The 18,945-nt window shown below is 37.6% G+C and overlaps 1 protein-coding gene across 3 annotated transcripts in view; it reads right to left on the reverse strand.

The window, feature by feature from the left end:
* Positions 1-3,901: 3,901 nt before the first annotated feature.
* The window catches only part of TMEM45A (transmembrane protein 45A), a 91,778-nt gene continuing 76,734 nt past the window's right edge, over positions 3,902-18,945 (reverse strand). Inside the window, exons 5-6 of one of the 3 annotated variants that reach the window (XM_082460590.1) lie at positions 15,243-15,388; positions 3,902-4,330 (exon numbers count right to left, since the gene is read on the reverse strand). In XM_082460590.1, coding sequence (XP_082316716.1) covers positions 4,237-4,330; positions 15,243-15,388 — 240 coding nt within the window. In that variant the 3' untranslated portion in view covers positions 3,902-4,236. Of the gene's footprint in view, positions 5,033-15,242; positions 15,389-18,945 lie in introns of all 3 variants that reach the window. The other 2 variants (XM_082460589.1, XM_082460591.1) reach the window with 2 other exon arrangements.

The following is an 18,945-nucleotide window of genomic DNA, read 5'->3' on the forward strand; positions in this document are numbered from 1 at the left end:
TGTGCAGAGATAATTAGAGGACTGAATAGCATATGATCCGCTCTCTGGGCTCCATACTGTAGGAATTTCTAAACAGGAAAGTGTGGTATGAAGCAGTAGAAAAGAAAAGCTTTGAACTGGGCCTTAAAGAATCTCCAGAAGTTAGGCTGCGAGGAGGAGGAGGGAAGAGAGTGTGGTTAATACAACTTAGGCATGGGAATTAAAATAAACAAGTTTTAGGGAACAGGGAGCAAGTCAGCATGATTGGTACAGGGGTCGTGTTGGACACAATATGAGAGTATAACTCTATATTGAAATACACTCAAAGTGATTTTATTTTATTCAGGTGCTGTGCTAGTCAATTTAGAATTGATCTGAGAGGCCAAGGGAAACTGAGTCAGTTTCTGAGCAGATGAGAGAGTTCTTCCAACCTCAATTGCTAAGCCCCTTGATTACTTGGCTGGGCTTCTTTCTGCATTTTAGAGCCTGTATGTATTTTGGCTTCAGACACCAGTTATCAAGTGGGGGATTATATTGGGCTCCACCACCAGCTTCTTAGTAAAGATCTTTAACCCTCCCTTTAGGACACTTGAAAACAGGCAGAACAGCTCAAGATCATGAGAGGAAGCAGGTAAGAGGCACTTTCTTGCCTCCATTCTAACCTTTTGCATTAATCGTATCAATTCCTCCCAAAACTCACACAAGCACTAAACACAGCTGTGTTGTCCCTGCTTTAAAGAGTTAAAGGCTCAGAAATACTGACAGCCCAGCTCAGAGCGGTTGAATTATCTTTAAAAGAGAGTGACCTAGAATTCGTTAGGCTATCGTCTTAACATCTGTAAAGAGTGAGCAATCTCACCAGATAGGAAATATATGGGAAAAAATGGGCAGTATTACATCAAGTTCAGAAATTTTTACTCTTAGAAGGAAATATAGTTAATATCTTAAGAGCTAAAGAATAATGAAATCCCATCAAATGACATGACAGCCTGGGTGGGGATTGCAGGTTTTCATGAGTAGGCAGAAAAGACAGGCAATTTTAAGTATGACTCCAGCTGGGGAAGGCACCTTCCCTGTGCTGTGCAACACTGGGAGACCCGTGTGGAGGGTTTGATGTAGTGACTATAAGTAACTGCATTCAGCACATGCCATTAGGGTCACTGTCAAGAATCCTGTCCCATTCAATATCTGGGTCCAATATCTCAACAAGCAGACTAGGTGTTCCCTGACATTGTCTGTCATAAACAAATCATTTCCTTAACAATAAGCCTATTTTAACATGGAAAGACTCGAGCTAAGTGCAGAAATGTTTAAGAGCATCAAAATCATAATGTTGATACTTGTGCCTTGAGGAATTATGCATGTGTAGCATTTTAGGTATTTATAATTTTACAAATATTATAATTTCATCTATGCAGATTAGTCTTGTAAGTTCAATTTATAAGTGTGCAATTGACTAACAAATTTATGCTTCTGAGTTTCAGTTGAAATCTCACTAAGTTTATACAGTATTGGAATATTTAAGAAAACTTAAGTTTCACCACATTTATAAGTTTAATAAATTAGATTTGTAATAATAACACCCTGAGAAGATTTATTGGTTAATTGAAGTACTTCAGAATATAAAAAAATATTTAATTCATAAATACAGTGAAGAAGTTTAAAGGGAAATCTAATTAAGTTTAAAACTGTGCCCCAAACATTAAAGTCTCCTTAAAATTGAGTGTTAAAATTTGCTAGACTTAAAAATAGAATAATAATATTCATCAAATGAACTTAAAGGTATAAGAATGGCTTATATTTTTTCATTTTTACCAGTTTGGTCCAGAAACCCAATCACTCTATGCACTGCACATCTCTTGAAGCACCTCTCCAAGCTTAAAGCAAAAATCTCCCTTCACTGCCATTTATTTAGGGGAAATTCTTTTCTATTATTTCATGCATGTCCTCTATTCTCTCAATCTTCCCATCTGGAATTCACATTAGAAAGAATATAGAATTTCTGGATCTATTCTCCATGTATACAGACTTTTCTTTCATGCTTTTTAATCTATTGACTCCATGTATTGGGGAGAACTTGTCACTTCTCAGCTGTTATTTTCACTGTTCCTGTAGCCCCGGTGACTCCTAAACCACATTATTAATCCACATCCAACATACAATCAATACAACCTTGATTAATGAGCCCTAAAGTGACAAGATGATGAGGAGGACACCAAGACGGTCATAACCTGATCTTCCACTTCAACAATGAGCTGGTAGTGCCATCAGAGGCTGCAGTTTCCCAAGCAAAGGCAGTTAGAGATCACAGAAATCACTGAAGAGCTATTATCACATCAACAGCCATGTTGATATTGCGTTGAGTCTCTTTAAAGAGTCTCTTTACCTTGGTTATGGCAAATCAAGCATGGGATACCCATGAAGGGGTTTGGCAAAAGCTCAGGAATTGAGACCCCAGGTTTTTGGAAGAGTTGAGATAAAATACAAGCAAAAGTAAGGGAGGGCACCCTTCCTCCATCCCTCCCTTGGTGAAGTCTTCCATAAAATTATAATAATGGTGCTCAATTTATTGCTCATTTCAGGGACTAGAGGCAGATAGCCCCAAACTATGGACTTAGACCTGAACCAGAAACTCCTCCTCTGAGAACTCACTGTGTTGCATCTCACTTGTGTTCTCTCTGTGCAGAGACTGCAGGAATGGACATTTCTGCTCTCTCATAAAGACTGTAGTATATTTACACTTACAGTTTTCAAAATTCCAGTCTTAATCTGGTTCATGCTAATTATTCCTAGAGTTCCTGCTCAGGCCTAGATATCAGCAATGCCATTTTCATGTAACCTGCAGTTGACAGCTCACTCTTCTGAAATACAAACTTGCCAAAATCATAGAAACTTGCTGGGCTAAGGAAAAAAACCCTAAAATACAGGACACACATGGGGCAGAATGCCATGATCACCTGGGGACCACGGCATGTGGGTATTTCATATGCCAGAAATGTATTAAGGTCTATTGCATTGTTCAAGATAAACATGTAGGCACCCATATCTGCTCTTTGCAACCCTTACATTAAAAAAAAGAAATGTATCCAGTTCATTGGCCTAAAGAATCCACTCACCTCCCTCTTCAGTGTCATGTGATAAGACCAGACTGGGGCAGCTTTCTGGATTTGTCAGTGCTTCTGGAAAGCCAGGGAGCTTCAGGTTTTAATTGCCCATGTGACACCTCCAGCTACCCACTACACTGCCTCTTTTCCTTCATATTCAAGTCAACCGTCACAGACTCCTGCAGTACTCCTTTTCTTTTCTGTCACAGCAGAGACTGGCCTTTCTGACTAATATGGTACTAAATTAACTTCGATTTTGTCTCAGAGACTCTAGATTCATAAAATGTGACAGCCGGAAATTGATTCATGCAATTCAATTCCCTAACATCAGAGAGAAGGACATGGTAAATGTTAAAACCCTAGAGGCTGGTGAATAGTAAAGCCAGAATGAGAAAAGATTTCCCGACTCTCCATTGGAGGCTACTTAGTCCACTGATGAGGGAAGGGCTCTGACTTTTTACCTAGGTATTCCATTAAAGGATTTTCCTTGTTTTAACTCTTCAATTATTTCAGCAGAGCGGATGGCATGGTGGCCATACTATGCTGTGTGATGATTTTTTTACTCTTTGGATAACATCATGACTCTCCTTTCCCAAATTTTCATGGCTTTACCAACCATGTGCCCTTCTGTAACCGTGGATCAGCCTTTTTATCTTCTCTGAGAGAGCGCATCATAGGATGACTTCCAGCTTGCTTTTCCCAGGGGAGAACGCAGGTGCTACAGAAAGAGATTTCTCACAGAAAGGAATTTCAGTGTCACACAGCTTCTTCTTCATGACATAAAGGTGGGGTGCAGTTGAATAACAAACACAAAAATCTGAGGTATTTGAACGAAGGTCCATGCATTCATTTATTTCTCATTGCAGCAACAAGATAAACAAGTGAAATTCCATCTATAATGAGTTACAAATGGTAGTTAAGCCCAGGAACCCTGAGCATATATATCTATAAGGCAAATAAAACAATATTTTTCAGTGTGGGCATCACACTTTAGATGACCTGGGGAGAGCCACTCCAAGCCCCAAATACCATGACACCAAGAATCATTCTCAACCAGTTGTTCTCCAAACAAAAGGTGAAAAGGCAAAACTGTGATTAAAAATAATAAAAAAAAAAAAGAGAAATTTCAACTAGAAAGACTGGATGCCCAAAGTCACATCTCTTCTTCTGATTCTTGTTCTCGTTCAGCATTTTTCAGGAGTCCAACTTCTGAGGGGCAGAACCTCTTAAATCGAGATTTAACCAACCTGAGGAGAATGAAAGTCATCTCGTATTATGCTGTTTAAAATTAAAACCCAAAACTATATGTATCTATAATACAGCAAACTCGAAATTATCTGTGCAGATGGAAAAGGCACCCCCAAAAAGAAAATCACTTTTATTTGGCTTTGGAGCTGCCTGCAAATATTTTGTAGATTAAAGCAGCATATAAGCAAACAGATACAATAAAGCTCTTAAATGTGTAATATGAATGTTTGCATCATATTCAAAATTTATAACTTTAATAATTTCTAAAACAAACAAGAGAATCTCTGGGCTGTAGTAAGCCCAGATGAAACCGAGCTCAGCTGTGTGGTCCAAAAAGCAGCCCTCTCCTATGAAGGAAGTGCATGAAGGCATCTCCTGCCCCATGTTGGGCCCCACGTCAAGTCTGGGCTGTACTGCAGCCTCTATTCAAGTCTTCGGAGGGGTGCTTTTGTGCTGGCCACAGGCTGCTCAACTGCATGTGATGGTCCATGATGAATTAAGAAGTTGAAAGAAGTGACCTCCATTCTTGTAACTGTTTTCATAGATTAAGAGAATCTGTAGGTCAGAAGGAATTACAATTTTTGACATGGGAAGATGTGAAGCTTCTTAGTGGCAGGAACTCAGCAGGCTCTCCATTTTCTCTGATGTAATAAGAACTAGGCAAAGCTTTTCCTGTGCATGATATTTGTGAAGACATTGTGCTGTGACCATGTCAATAAAACATAGTTAACTTCCAGAAATACACAGGGATATGCAAACAAACTGATAAACCAAATGATCAAAATCATTCCCGTTTTATGAAAAACATCACCAGCCTATCTGTATCTTTATACTTGTTTTCTGCCTTTCTTCTTCCAGTGAAGGTCTGGCCCGCCCCTCTCAATATACAGTGCTTTTACTTGTGCTCTGGATCCCACTAGAGTATGAACTTCCTAAGAGCAGAGACTTCATCTTATTTACTGCCCTAACTCTGCCAGAGTCTAGAACAACGTCTGGTACACAATAGTGGCTCATGACACATTTGATGATTCAGGGGGCTGTGGAGCAACCTGCCAGGAGTTCATATCACTCACCTCCTCCAGGTAATTCTTCAGTCACTTCCAACTCAGCATTAATTCCTCCAACACACAGCAACTGAGCAGTATCAGTAACAACTATTGACTCGTCAAGAGTCAGGAAAAAGTACTCAAAATCATTTGCCTCGATAATTAGTTGACCATTGATATTGCTCCCAATGTCCTCAACTCTTCAAGACACTGTTCTCACGAAAGGCTAATAGTTTTAAGTAAGTTGATGACAGGGACAGTGTGTCATTTTAAAAAAATATTTATTTATTTATTTGTTTATTTATTTATTTATTTATTTGGCTGCACTGGGTCTCAGTTGCGGCACGTGGGGTCTTCATTGCAGCATGCGGGATCTTTAGTTGCAGCATGTGGGATCTTTAGTTGCAGCATGCGGGATCTTTAGTTGCAGCATGTGGGATCTTTAGTTGCAGCATGCAGGATCTAGTTCCCTGACCTGAGATCCAGCCTGGGCCCCCTGAATTGGGAGCATGGAGTCTTAGCCACTGGACAAACAGAGAAGTCCCGGTGTGTCGTTTTTTAAAGCCACACAGTTATCTCCACATTGCACAACCTGAATACGTGCTAACTGAAAGGGATTAATTAGTTAATTCATTCATTAGATTCATTCCTGATGACTCTTGTGGAAAATAAAGCAAAGAACTGGCTACTGATTACAAATTAACTGTTAACACAGACCCTAGTGACTCCTCCTGTTCCCCACTCCTCCTCTCTATCTGCTGTTGTTACAAACCACCAAGCTAAGGCAAATTCAGGCTCTATCTGCACCCTGAAGCCCTTGGTATTGGCACATGAAGAAATGGCTACTGGGGACAGATTGAGGGATGGAGTAATAAAGAGGAAGTGCAAATAACTGCTAGTTCCTGGAATGATGCAAGTCCAGAGAACTAAAGTCAGGGTGTGTCTGGGCTTTTGCTCCCATATGTTCTCTTCAGTTAATACAAGAGCAGAGCTGAGACTCTGGGTATACTTCCAGAGTCAATCTGGAAATCAAACATCCAGAAGGCAAACTACCATATGCCTGGAATTTGGTCATTTCTATTTTGTTCTTCAAAATGGCTCACAAGAATCATTTGCTTGGAAAACCAACCTGAAAATGGGTAATATTTCTCTGTCCATTCAGAGGGGCTTTTGAAATAGTTCTGTACCACAGTGGTGTTTAAATATGAAATACAGTAAAACACATAATAAGATTTCCCAACAGATAGGTCTCTCCTATGAGCTGTCATGATGAGAACTGCAGACATGGGACCAGGTGAAACAATCTTTAAACCGTTATTCTGGAAAGCTGGGAAGTACAGCTTCATTTTTCAGAGATTTTGGGGGCAGTAGTTCCATAACCCAGTTTTGGTTCCTTAGTGATCTTTGTGCTTTGTCAAATAAATTCAGATAGAATGTCCTCAAAACCCATCACCTATGACTGAATTACAGTCCACTACGATCCACTTGAATTATCCTGCATATGACCTCACTGAAAGTCAGTATTCAATCTTCGTGATATTCGTGATATTTAAGCTACTGCTTAAGTTTATATCAAAATATATCAGAACACAAGTTCTTGTTTTTATATTTCAAAAGCAATATGAGAGCAAAACTTAAAAGCATATAAAACATGATTTCCAAACAATTGAACCCTATTTCTGGGTATTTCTGAAACAGATCTGTTAAAACAGCAAATAAGTGTCTTGAGTACCTACTATATGTTTGACAGTATGCCAAGAGCTGTGAGAAATATGAAAAAGGTCTTTTCCTCCAGGTGACACAATCAAGTTAGCAGGTAAGACCAACATGAGCTAATAATAAATATCACAAGATAGATCACAATTGTTAAAATGTGTGGTAGAGACTAAAGTACCGTAAACACTCATGAAGGGAGATAAGCAAAGGCTAGAACAATCACAGAAGTTTTCATAGACGAGATGAGCATTTAATTTGGATATGCCAGGTAGAGGCAACTACATGGTCAAAAAGTTAAAGGTTCTGGGGAAGGAGAGGCAGTTGAAAAAGTAAACATGGAGTTTCTGGTTTCTAGAAAACTATAGGTGGATAAGAGATTCATTAGGGGGTCTGAAGGTTTTTGAAACAGGAAGAGACAATAGTCTTCTTTTGGCTCTGGAAGGGAGCTGACATGGGGTAGAGAGTCTCCTTGAATGCCGGCATTATTCTTAGAAGCTGCCCAGGCCCTAAGGAGATGAGGCCCAGAAGTCAGCCTAAAACAGCAGAGGAAGAAGCCAAGTTCAACTCAATGGCAGAGCGAGCCTTAACTACCAGCCCATGCACATGCTTTGAGGGAAATGAATAGGACTAATAGAAATCAATCAATGAGAAAGTAGAATTTCCCAGCACTCATAGCACTTAGACCTCTAGAAGGAGGTAACTACCTCCTTTGGGTCAGTGGGCTGACCCAAAGCCTACCAGAGACATTCTGGAGCTAGGCAAGGAAATGGTTTCCTTATGCAGAGACACAGCACCAAAGCTCCTATAGCAGTGAAGCTCAAAGAAGCACAGAGCAGGAGAGGTAACCTGGGCAAATGTCTACAGAGAGGACTAGAAAGCTAGCTGGGGCAGAAGCTGAGACCCCACTGGGCCTAGAACCAGCTACTGTAATTTAGGGATCTAGAGCACCTGCTAGATGTGTACTATCCAATATGGTAGTCACTATGCATATATGGAAATTTAAATTAATTAAAATTAGTGTGGCACTAGGCCCATGTCAAGCGCTCAATAACCACACATAGCTCATGGCTACATAATGAAGGCTGCATATATACAACATTTCAATCAGTGCTAAAGTCTGAAGGATTGGAGTCTGCATGATTAGTAGTTGGGATCAGCCAGGCCAACTGTGGTTTGGCATTAGCTATCATGCTAATGGAAATAATAAGGAACCATGTTCACTCCTTTCTACTCCTACTCATCCTTCAAGCTGCAGCTGAATTCTCAATTGTGAGGAGGTCTCCTCTGGGCTCCAATAGTGCTTTGTTCTTACACTATTTCCATTTATTGTACTGTATTTAAATTGTCTCTCTCTCTCCCCATAGGGTCTACACCTTATACATTTTTTGATACAGAAGAAGGAGGAGAACAAGAACGAGAAGAATAATAAAAAGAACAAGGGTGGGTGGGGGAGGTGGTTCAAGAGAGCAGCCTAGGAAGGTCCTGAATTCACCTCCTCCCATGGACACAGCAAATCTACAGGTACATAAGGAACAATTCCCTATAAAAAAAAAAAAGACCTGAAAACTAGCCAAACAGCTCCTCCACAACAAAGGACAAGAGGTCCACACTGAGATGGGTAAAAGAGGCAGAGACACAGTCTCACCGAAAACCCCACCCCTGGTGTGGAGACCCACAATCGGAAGGGATCTCAAAGATACAGAGCTTTTCCCTGAGGAGCAAGAATTTGTGCCCTACATCAGGGACCCCAACCCTTGGGACTTGCACTGGTGAGATGAGCCCCCAAAACATCTGACTTTGAAAACCAACAGGGCTGACGTCCAGAAAAACCAAAGGGCTGTAAGGAATGGAGATTCCACTCTTAAAGGACTTGCATGCAGACTCACCCACCTGGCAATCCAGCACAAAAGCCACAGTTTGAAAAGTGTCTAGACCATATGTGAATGTGATACATTTGTTAATTTTAAAGCATCTGCCAGCAAGGGAGAAATCTGTTAGGACTCTCTTCAGGAATGGAAGCACTGGCAGGTACCATTTTTGCTTTCTGCCCCATCTATTTTGTTAGCACCAGCACTAGCAGCCACCATTTTTGCACTCTCTTTCTAACCTGCTAGCACCAGTGTTAGAAATTAAAGGAGAAATTTAAAAATACCTGGAGAGAAGTGAAAATGGAAATACAACATACCAAAATCTATGCAATGCAGCAAAAGCAGTTCTAAGATGGAAGCTTATGGCAATACAGACCTACCTCAAGAAATAAGAAAAATCTCAAATAAACAACCTAACTTTTACACCTAAGGGAACTAAAAAAAGGAGAACAAACAAAGCCCAAAGTTACTATAAGGAAGGAAATAATAAAGAACAGAGCAGAAATAAATGAAATAGAGACTAAAAGACAAATAGAAAAGATCGATGAAACAAGGAGCTGGTTCTTTGAAAAGATAAACAAAATTGACAAAACTTTAGCTAGACTCACTAAGAGAAACAGAGAGAAGGCTCAAATAAATAAAATCAGAAATAAAAGAGGAGAAATTACAAGTATACCAACAGAGACTACTATGAACTATTATACACCAACAAATTGAATAACCTGGAAGTAATGGATAAATTCCTAGAAATATACAATCTTCCAAGACTGAATCATCAAGAAATAGAAAATCTGAATAGACTAATTACTAGTGAGGAGATTAAAACAGAATCAAAAAACTCCCAAAAAAGAAAAGTCCAGGACCAGATGGCTTCACTGGTAAATTGTACCAAATATTCAAAAAAGATTTAATACCTATCCTTCTCAAACTCTTCCAAAAAACTGAAGAGGAGGGAATGCTCCCAAACTCACTTCACAAGGCCAACATTACCCTGATACCAAAATCACACAAAGACATCACACACAAAAAAGAAAATTACAGGCCAATATCACTGATGAACATAGGTACAAAAATCTTCAACAAAATATTAGCAAACTGAACTCAAGAATACATTAAAAGGATCATACACCCAGATCAAGTGGGATTTATTCCAGGAATGAAAGGATGGTTCAACAACCACAAATCAATCAATGTGATATGTCACATTAACAAAAAGAAGGATTAAAATCATATGATTATCTCAATAGATGCATAAAAAGCATTTGACAAAATTCAACATCATTTATGATAAAAACTCTCAACAAGTGGATATAAAGAGAATGTACCTTAACATAATAATGGTCATATATTACATGCTTACAGGTAACATCATACTCAGTGATGAAATCATGAAAATTTTTTCCTTAAAATCAGGACCAAAACAATTATGTTCACTTTTGCCACTTTTAGTCAAAACAGTATTATAAGTCCTAGCCAGAGCATTTAGGCAAGAAAAAAAAAAAGGCATCCAAATTGAAAAGGAAGAAGTAAAACTGTCACTATTTGCAGATGACATGATACTATGTATAGAAAACCCTAAAGACTCCAACAAAAAACTGTTAGAACTAATAAATAAATTTAGTAAAGTTGCAGGGTACAAAATCAATATGCAAACATGTTGCACTTTTATACACTAATAATGAACTATCAGAAAGAGAAAGTAAGAAAAAAAATCCCATTTACAATTGCATCAAAAAGAATAAAATACTTATGAACAATTTTAACCAAGGAGATGAAAGACCTATACACTGAAAACTGTAAGACATTGATGAAAGTAACTGAAGAAGACACAAATAAATGGAAATATATTCCATGCTTATGAATTGGAAGAATTAATATTGTTAAAATGTCCATATTACCCAAAACAATCTGCAGATTCAATGCAATCCCTACCAAATTCCAAAAGCATTTCTCACAGAAATAGAACAAACAATCCTAAAATTTGTATGGAATCACAAAAGATCCTGAATAGCCAAAGCACTCGTGAAAAAGAAGAACAAAGCTGGAGGCATCATACGCTCTGATTTCAGACTATACTACAGAGCTGTAAAATAAAAGCAGTATGATACTGGCATAAAAACAGACCCATAGATCAATGGCACAGAATAAAGAGCCCAAAAATAACACACATATATGGTCAATTAATTTATGATAAAGGAAGCAAGAACACAAAATGGGGAAAGGCCAGTCTCTTCAAAAATGGTGCTGGGAAAACTGGACATCCACACACAAAAGAATGAAACTGGACCACTATCTTACACCATACACAAAAATTAACTCAAAATGGATTAAAGTCTTGACTGTAAGATTTAAAATAAAATAAAATAAGAATAAAAATTAAAATCTGAGAAGAAAACATGGGTGGTAAGCTCCTTGACATCACTCTTGGTGATATTTTGGGGATCTGACTCCAAAGGCAGTAGAAGCAAAACTAAACAAATAGGATTACACCAAACTAGAAAGCTTCTGCACAGTGAAGGAAAACATCAACAAAATAAAAAGGAAACTTACTGAATGGGAGAAGATATTCCTAAATCATATCTGATAAAAGGTTAATATCCAAAATATATAAAGAACTCAGACAACCCAATAACCACAACAACAAAAAATTTCCAATTTAAAAATAGGCAGAGAATTTGAATAGACATTTTTCCAAAGAAGACATACAGATAACTAAAAGGCACATGAAACGATGTTCAATATCACTAATCATTAGGGAAGTTCAAATCAAAACACCAGTGAGATATCACCTCACACCTGCAGAATGGCTATTATAAAAAGGACAAAAAATAACAAGTGTTGGCCAGGATATGAAGAAAAGAGAACCCTCATGCACTGTTGGTGGAAATGTAAATTGGTACAGCCACTGTGGAAAACAGCATGGAGCTTCCTCAAAAAATTAAAAATACAACTACCATATAAGCCAGCAATTCCACTTCTGGGTATTTATCTGAAGAAAATGAAAACACTAATTCAAAAAGATAAAGGCACCCCTAGGTTCACTGCAGCATATTTATAATAACCAGGATATGGAAACAACTTAAAGGTCTATCAATGGATGAATGGATAAAGGAGATGTTTTATATATATGTTTTTATATATATGTATACATATAATATAAATATTTTATATTTATATGTACATAATGGAATACTACTCAGCCATAAAAAAGAATGAAATGGACATTGAGGGTATTACATTAAGTGAAATAAGGCAGATAGAGAAAGACAAATACCATATGATTTCACTTACCTGTGAGATCTAACAAACAAATGAACAAACAAAACAAAACACATAGATACAGGGAACAGATTGATGGTTGCAAGAGTTGGGGGAGGTGGGCAAAAATGGGTGAAGGGGATCAAGAGGTACAAACCTCCATTTATAAAATAAATAAGTCTTATAGTTTTTGGAGTACAGGTCTTTTGTCTCTTTAGGTATGGTTATTCCTAGGTATTTTATTCTTTTTGATGTGATGGTAAATGGGGTTGTTTCTTGAATTTCTCTTTCTGATGTTTCATTGTTAGTGTATAGAAATGCAACAGATTTCTGTGTATTAATTTTGTAACCTGCAACTTCACCAAATTTGTTGATGAGCTCTAGTAGTTTTCTGGTAGCATCTTTAGGATTTTCTATGTATAGTATCATGTCATCTGCAAACAGTGACAGTTTAACTTCTTTTCCCATTTGGATTCCTTTTATTTCTTTTTCTTCTCTGATTGCTGTATCTAGGATTTCCAAAGCTATGTTGAATAAAAGTGACAAGAGTGAACATCCTTGTCTTGTTCCTGATCTTAGAGGAAATGTTTTTAGCTTTTCACCATTGAGTATGATGTTAGCTGTAGGTTTGTCACATATGGCCTTTATTATGTTGAGGTATGTTCCCTCTATGCCCACTTTCTGGAGAGTTTTTATCATAAATGGGTGTTGAATTTTGTCAAAAGCTTTTTCTGCAAATACTGAGATGATCATATCACCTCACACCAGTCAGAGTGGCTATCATCAAAAAATCCACAAACAATAAATGCTGGAGAGGGTGTGGAGAGAAGGGAACCCTCCTACACTGCTGGTGGGAATGTAAATTGGTGCAGCCACTATGGAGAACAGTATGGAGGTTCCTTAAAAAACTAAAAATAGAGCTACCATATGATCCTGCAATCCCACTCCTGGGCATATACCCAGAGAAAAACATGGTTTGAAAGAATACATGCACCCCAATGTTCATTGCAGCACTGTTTACAATAGCCAAGACATGGAAGCAACCTAAATGTCCATCGATAAAAGAATGGATAAAGAAGATGTGGTACATATATACAATGGAATATTACTCAGCCATTAAAAAGAATGAAATAATGCCATTTGCAGCAACATGGATGGACCTACAGATTGTCATACTGAGTGAAGTAAGTCAGACAGAGAAAGAGAAATATCATATGACTGCTTCTATGCAGAATCTAAAAAATGATACAAACGAACTTATATACAAAGTAGAAGCAGACTCACAGACTTAGAGAATGAACTTATGGTTACCAGGGGGGAAGGGTAGGAGGGAGGGATATTTAGGGAGTTTGGGATTGACACGTACACACTGCTATATTTAAAATGGATAACCAACAAGGACCTACTCTATAGCACAGGGAACTCTGCTCAATATTCTGTAACAAACTAAATGCAAAAAGAATTTGAAAGAGAATAGATACAGGTATATGTATAACTGAATCACTTTGTTGTACACCTGAAACTAATACAACATTGTCAATCAACTGTACTCCAATATAAAATTAAAAGTTTTTTTTAAAAATGAAAAAAATAAATAAAATTAAAAAGTCATGGGGATATTATATACAGCATGGTGACTATAATCAATAATATTGTATTGCAGATTTGAAAGTTGCTAAGAAAGTAAATCTTGAAAGTTCTCATCACAGAAAAAAATTTTTGTAACTTTGTATGGTAACAGATGGTATAACTAGACTTATTGTGGTGGTCATTTTGCAATGTATACAAAAGTTGAATCATTATGTTGTACACCTAAAACTAGTATAATGTATGTCAATTGCACTTCAATTTAAAAAGCAATCTATCACAGGAAACTGAAAACAAAAACACACAAGAAGAATCTTCCTTGAGCTCCTATTATGTTGTAGGCAGTTTAAATACATGATCTCATTTAGGTACTATTATTATCTCTATTTTGTAAATGACAAAACTGACATTTAATGTGGTTAAATCGTTTACCCAAAGTCATACAGCTGACAAGCAGCAGAGCTAGGAACATGGATTCTTAGCAATCTGTTATATTGCTCCTCACCCATCATGAAACATTGTATCAAAGTCCTTGTAAAAACATGTATAGTTCAACTGAATCTTACTGTTAGAAATATTACAGGAAATGTCAAATTAACCAGATACTCAAATTTAATGGGAGACATACATGTTGGTCAAAAATGACACCAAGCTTGGGAAGTGCTATAACTGAGGTAAACATGGGCAAATGGAGGGCTCACTGCAGGTGTGGGGAGGACCATTTGGATAAGAAAACAGCATATGCAAAGATATGGAGGCATAGAAGAGTGTGCTGAAGGGTAATGCATAGGTCAGGAGCACAGCAGAGACACTTTTTAGCTATTCCAACTTTAAACCAGCATTTATTCTTTTTTTTTTTTAGTTTTCTCATTCATTCCATTTTTTATTTTCTTTTTTTTTTAACATCTTTATTCGAGTATAATTGCTTTACAATGTTGTGTTAGTTTCTGCTGCATAACAAAGTGAATCAGCTATACGTATACAGATATCCCCATATCCCCTCCCTCTTGCATCTTCCTCCCACCCTCCCTACCCCTAGGGGTGCCTCTAGGTGGTCACAAAGCACTGAGCTGATCTCCCTGTGCTATGCCGCTGCTTCCCACTAGCTATCTGTTAGTTTGGTAACACTATACATTTGGTAGTATATATATGTCAATGTTACTCTCTCACTTTGTCCCAGCTTACCCTTCCCCCTCTCCATGTCCTCAAGTCCATTCTCTATGTCTGCGTCTTTATTCCTGTCCTGCCTCTAAAACCAGCATTTATTCTTTTTATTGGAAATGTTTGTGTTTGCAGATAATTTTCTGCTATATTACTCTGTTTTGTGGAATACTAAGGAATGAAATACCTCTTTGAACTTAAAGTTCAGTAATATCGAGTCTTGATGATCATATACCAAAAAATAGAACTTGCATGAACAAAAATCAGTAACTTACCAGGTGACAAAGGCATAAATTGCTCCAATGATGATAATGGCTATTGCATAATGCCAACAAAAGCATATAGTGAGAAACATAACGTTGTCATGATCCACTAAATCCCATGCAGGACCTCCACTGGGGGGATAAAGGACAAACCCAATCTGTAATTTAAAACAAAGAACACACATTAAAAAATACCAGCCATATTCCCAAAGATGATACATTTCAAAATGTTTCATTTCAAGATTCATGGTAACAGATAACTCCCATTACCTGAGATGCTATAGATAAGATATCTGCTGCCTGTTTTAGTAATATAGACAGTATCTACTAGATAATATTTTTGGAAAAAATGTTAAGGATATTTACAGATCAATTTTCAAAATATGAATAGTAATCATCTCTGGGGATTGGTGGACTTTCAGATGATGTGTTAGGTTTCTAAGCTGTGCAGTTTCACTCAGTTATTTCAAAATCAGAGTTAAAAAAAAAAGGTTTTAAAATAAAGCCCATGGGTAACATTATATTCAATGATAAAGACTGAAAGCTTGTCTCCTAAGATCAGGAACGAGACAAGGGTGTCTTATTTTACAAATTCTATTCAACATTGTACTAGAAATTCTAGCCAGAGCAATTAGTGAAGAAAAACAGACAAAGAGCATCCAGATTGCAAAGGAAGAAGTAAAACTATATTCACAAATGACATAATCTTATATATACAGAAAATTCTGAAGAATCCACAAAAAAACTATTAGAGCTAATAAATTAATTTAGCACACTTGCAGGATACAAAAGCAACACACAAAACATGCAATGAACAATCAAAAAAAATTAAGTTAGGAAAACAATTCCACTTACAATAGCATTGAAAAGAATGAAATACTTAGGAATAAATTTAGTCAAGGAGGTTCAAGACTTGTACCTTGCAAACTACAAAACACTGTTGAAAGTGATCAAAGAAGATCTAAATAAATGGAAGTATATCTCATGATCATGAACTGGAGCATTTAATATTGTTAAGATGGCAATAAAAAAACAGAACACGAATCTGATCAAACCTCTAGATCTAACAAGATCGGGCATGTTGAAAAGTGTTAAATGTGATAGTTAATTTCACATGTCAACTTGACTGGGTCATAGGACGTACAGATACTTGGTTAAACATGATTTGGGGGTGTTTTTGTGAGGGTACTTCCAGATGAGATTAGCACTTGAATCAGTAAAAATCTAAGTAAAGCAGATCCTCCTCCACAGTGCGGGTGGGCATCATACAATCCATTGAGGGCTGAAGAGAGCAAAAAGTAGAGGGAGGGAGAATTGGCTCTGCCCCACCGCTGAGCTGGAACTTTGGTCTTCTCCTGCCTCAAACTAGAACTTGTACCATCAGCTCTCCGCTTTCAGGACTGGACCTACAGCACCAGCTTTCCTTGGTCTGCAGCCTGCAGGTGGCAGATCATGGGACTTCTCAGCCTCCACAGTTATGGGAACCAATTCCTTAAAATAAATCTCTCTCTCTCTTTCCTCTCTCTAAATATAGATATATTATAGATATAGATACAATTATATATTATATATAAAATATATATGTATATATTTGGTTCTGTTTCTCTGGAGAACCCTGACCAAAACACTGGATGATAAATTGATAAATACCACTACTTTTGTATATATTTAAGATTTACCATAATAAAAGTTTTTTAAAAATCCTTTTTCATAGGCACATTAAAAAAATAAAGAGAGAGAGAGATGGCAATAACACCCAAAGCAATCTACAGATTCAGTATGATCCCTATCAAAATCCCAGGAGTTTTTTTGCAGAAATAGAAAGCTGATCCTAAAATTTATATGGAATTACAAGGGACCCAGAATAGCCAAAACAACCTTGAAAAAGAAAAGCAAAGTTGTAACACTTACACTTACTGATTTCAAAACTTACTACAAAAACTACAGTAATCAAAACACTGTGGTACTAACATGATGGTAGACATACAGATCAATGAAATAGAATTGAGAGTCCAGAAATAAGCCCATATACCTGTAGTAAATTGGTTTTTGAAAAGAGTGGCAAGGCCATTCAATGGGGAAACTAAAGTCTCTTCAACAAATGATGCTGGGAAAACTGGATATCCACATGCAAAAAAAAAAAAAAAAGAATTTGGACCCTTACATTACACCACATACAAAAATTAACACAAAATGGATCAAAAACCTAAATATGAGAACTAAAATCCTAACTCTTAGAAGAAAACTAAGGAAAAACCTTCATGACCTGGGATTTAGTGCTGATTTCTTATACATGACACCAAAAACACATCAAAATTAAAAGCTTTTGTGGGGGCTTCCCTGGTGGCGCAGTGGTTGAGAATCTGCCTGCCAATGCAGGGGACACGGGTTCGAGCCCTGGTCTGGGAAGATCCCACATGCCGCGGAGCAACTAGGCCCGTGAGCCACAACTACTGAGCCTGCGCGTCTGGAGCCTGTGCTCTGCAACAAGAGAGGCCGCGATAGTGAGAGGCCCGCGCATCGCGATGAAGAGTGGCCCCCGCTCGCCGCAACTAGAGAAAGCCCTCGCACAGAAACGAAGACCCAACACAGCCAAAAATAAATAATAAACAAATAATAAAAATAAATTAAAAAAAAAAAAAGAATCCGCCTGCCAATGCAGGGGACACGGGTTCGAGCCCTAGTCCCAGAAGATCCCACATGCCACGAAGCAACTAAGCCCGTGTGCCATAACTACTGAGCCTGTGCTCTAGAGCCTGCATGCCACAACTACTGAGCCCATGTGCCACAACTACTGAAGCCCTTGCACCTAGAGCCCGTGCTCCACAACAAGAGAAGCCACTGCAATGAGAAGCCCACGCACCACAATGAAGAGTAGCCCCTGCTCACCGCAACAAGAGAAAGCCCATGCGCAGCAAAGAAGACCCGACACAGCCAAAAATAAATAAATAAATAAAAACAAAGCCCAGCTATTAAAAAAAAAAGCTTTTGTGCATCAAAGGACACTATCAAGAAAATGAAAAGACAATCACAGCATAGGAGAAAATCCTTGCAAATCATATATCTGGTAAGGAATTGATATCAAGAATATATAAAGAACTCCTAAATCTCAACAAAAAGCCAAAAAAATGTTAATGGGCAAAAGAATAGAAGACTCATTTCCCAAAAGAAGGTGTACAAATGGTCGATAAGCTCAAGAAAAAATTATGAACATTGTTAGTTATTAGAGAAATGGAAATCAAAACCACTGTGAGATACCACTTCACACCTCCTAGGATGGTAATAATAATAATAAGTAACGAGTGTTGGTAAGGATATGGAGAAATTGGAATCGTTATACATTGCTGGTGAGAATGTAAAATGGTACAGCTATGTGGAAAACAATTTGACAGTGTCTCAAAAAGTTAAATATAGAATTATCACATGACTTGGCAATTTCATTCTAGGTACTATACACACCCAAAATAATTGAAAACAGGTAATCAAACAAAAACTTCTACACAAATGTTCATAGCAGCATTATTCACAAGAGCCAAAAGTTAAAAACAATCGAAATGTCCATCAGCTGTTGATGAATAAGCACAATGTGGTATTTCCATACAACCGAATATTATTCAGCCATAAAAAATGACATATTAATATATAATACAACATGGATGAACCTTGAAAACATTATGTTAGAGAAAGAAACTAGACACAAAAGGTAACATATTGC

The sequence above is a fragment of the Balaenoptera physalus genome (genome assembly GCF_965194825.1).
Source record: "Balaenoptera physalus genome assembly, chromosome: 4".
In the NCBI taxonomy this organism is placed as follows: domain Eukaryota; kingdom Metazoa; phylum Chordata; class Mammalia; order Artiodactyla; family Balaenopteridae; genus Balaenoptera; species Balaenoptera physalus.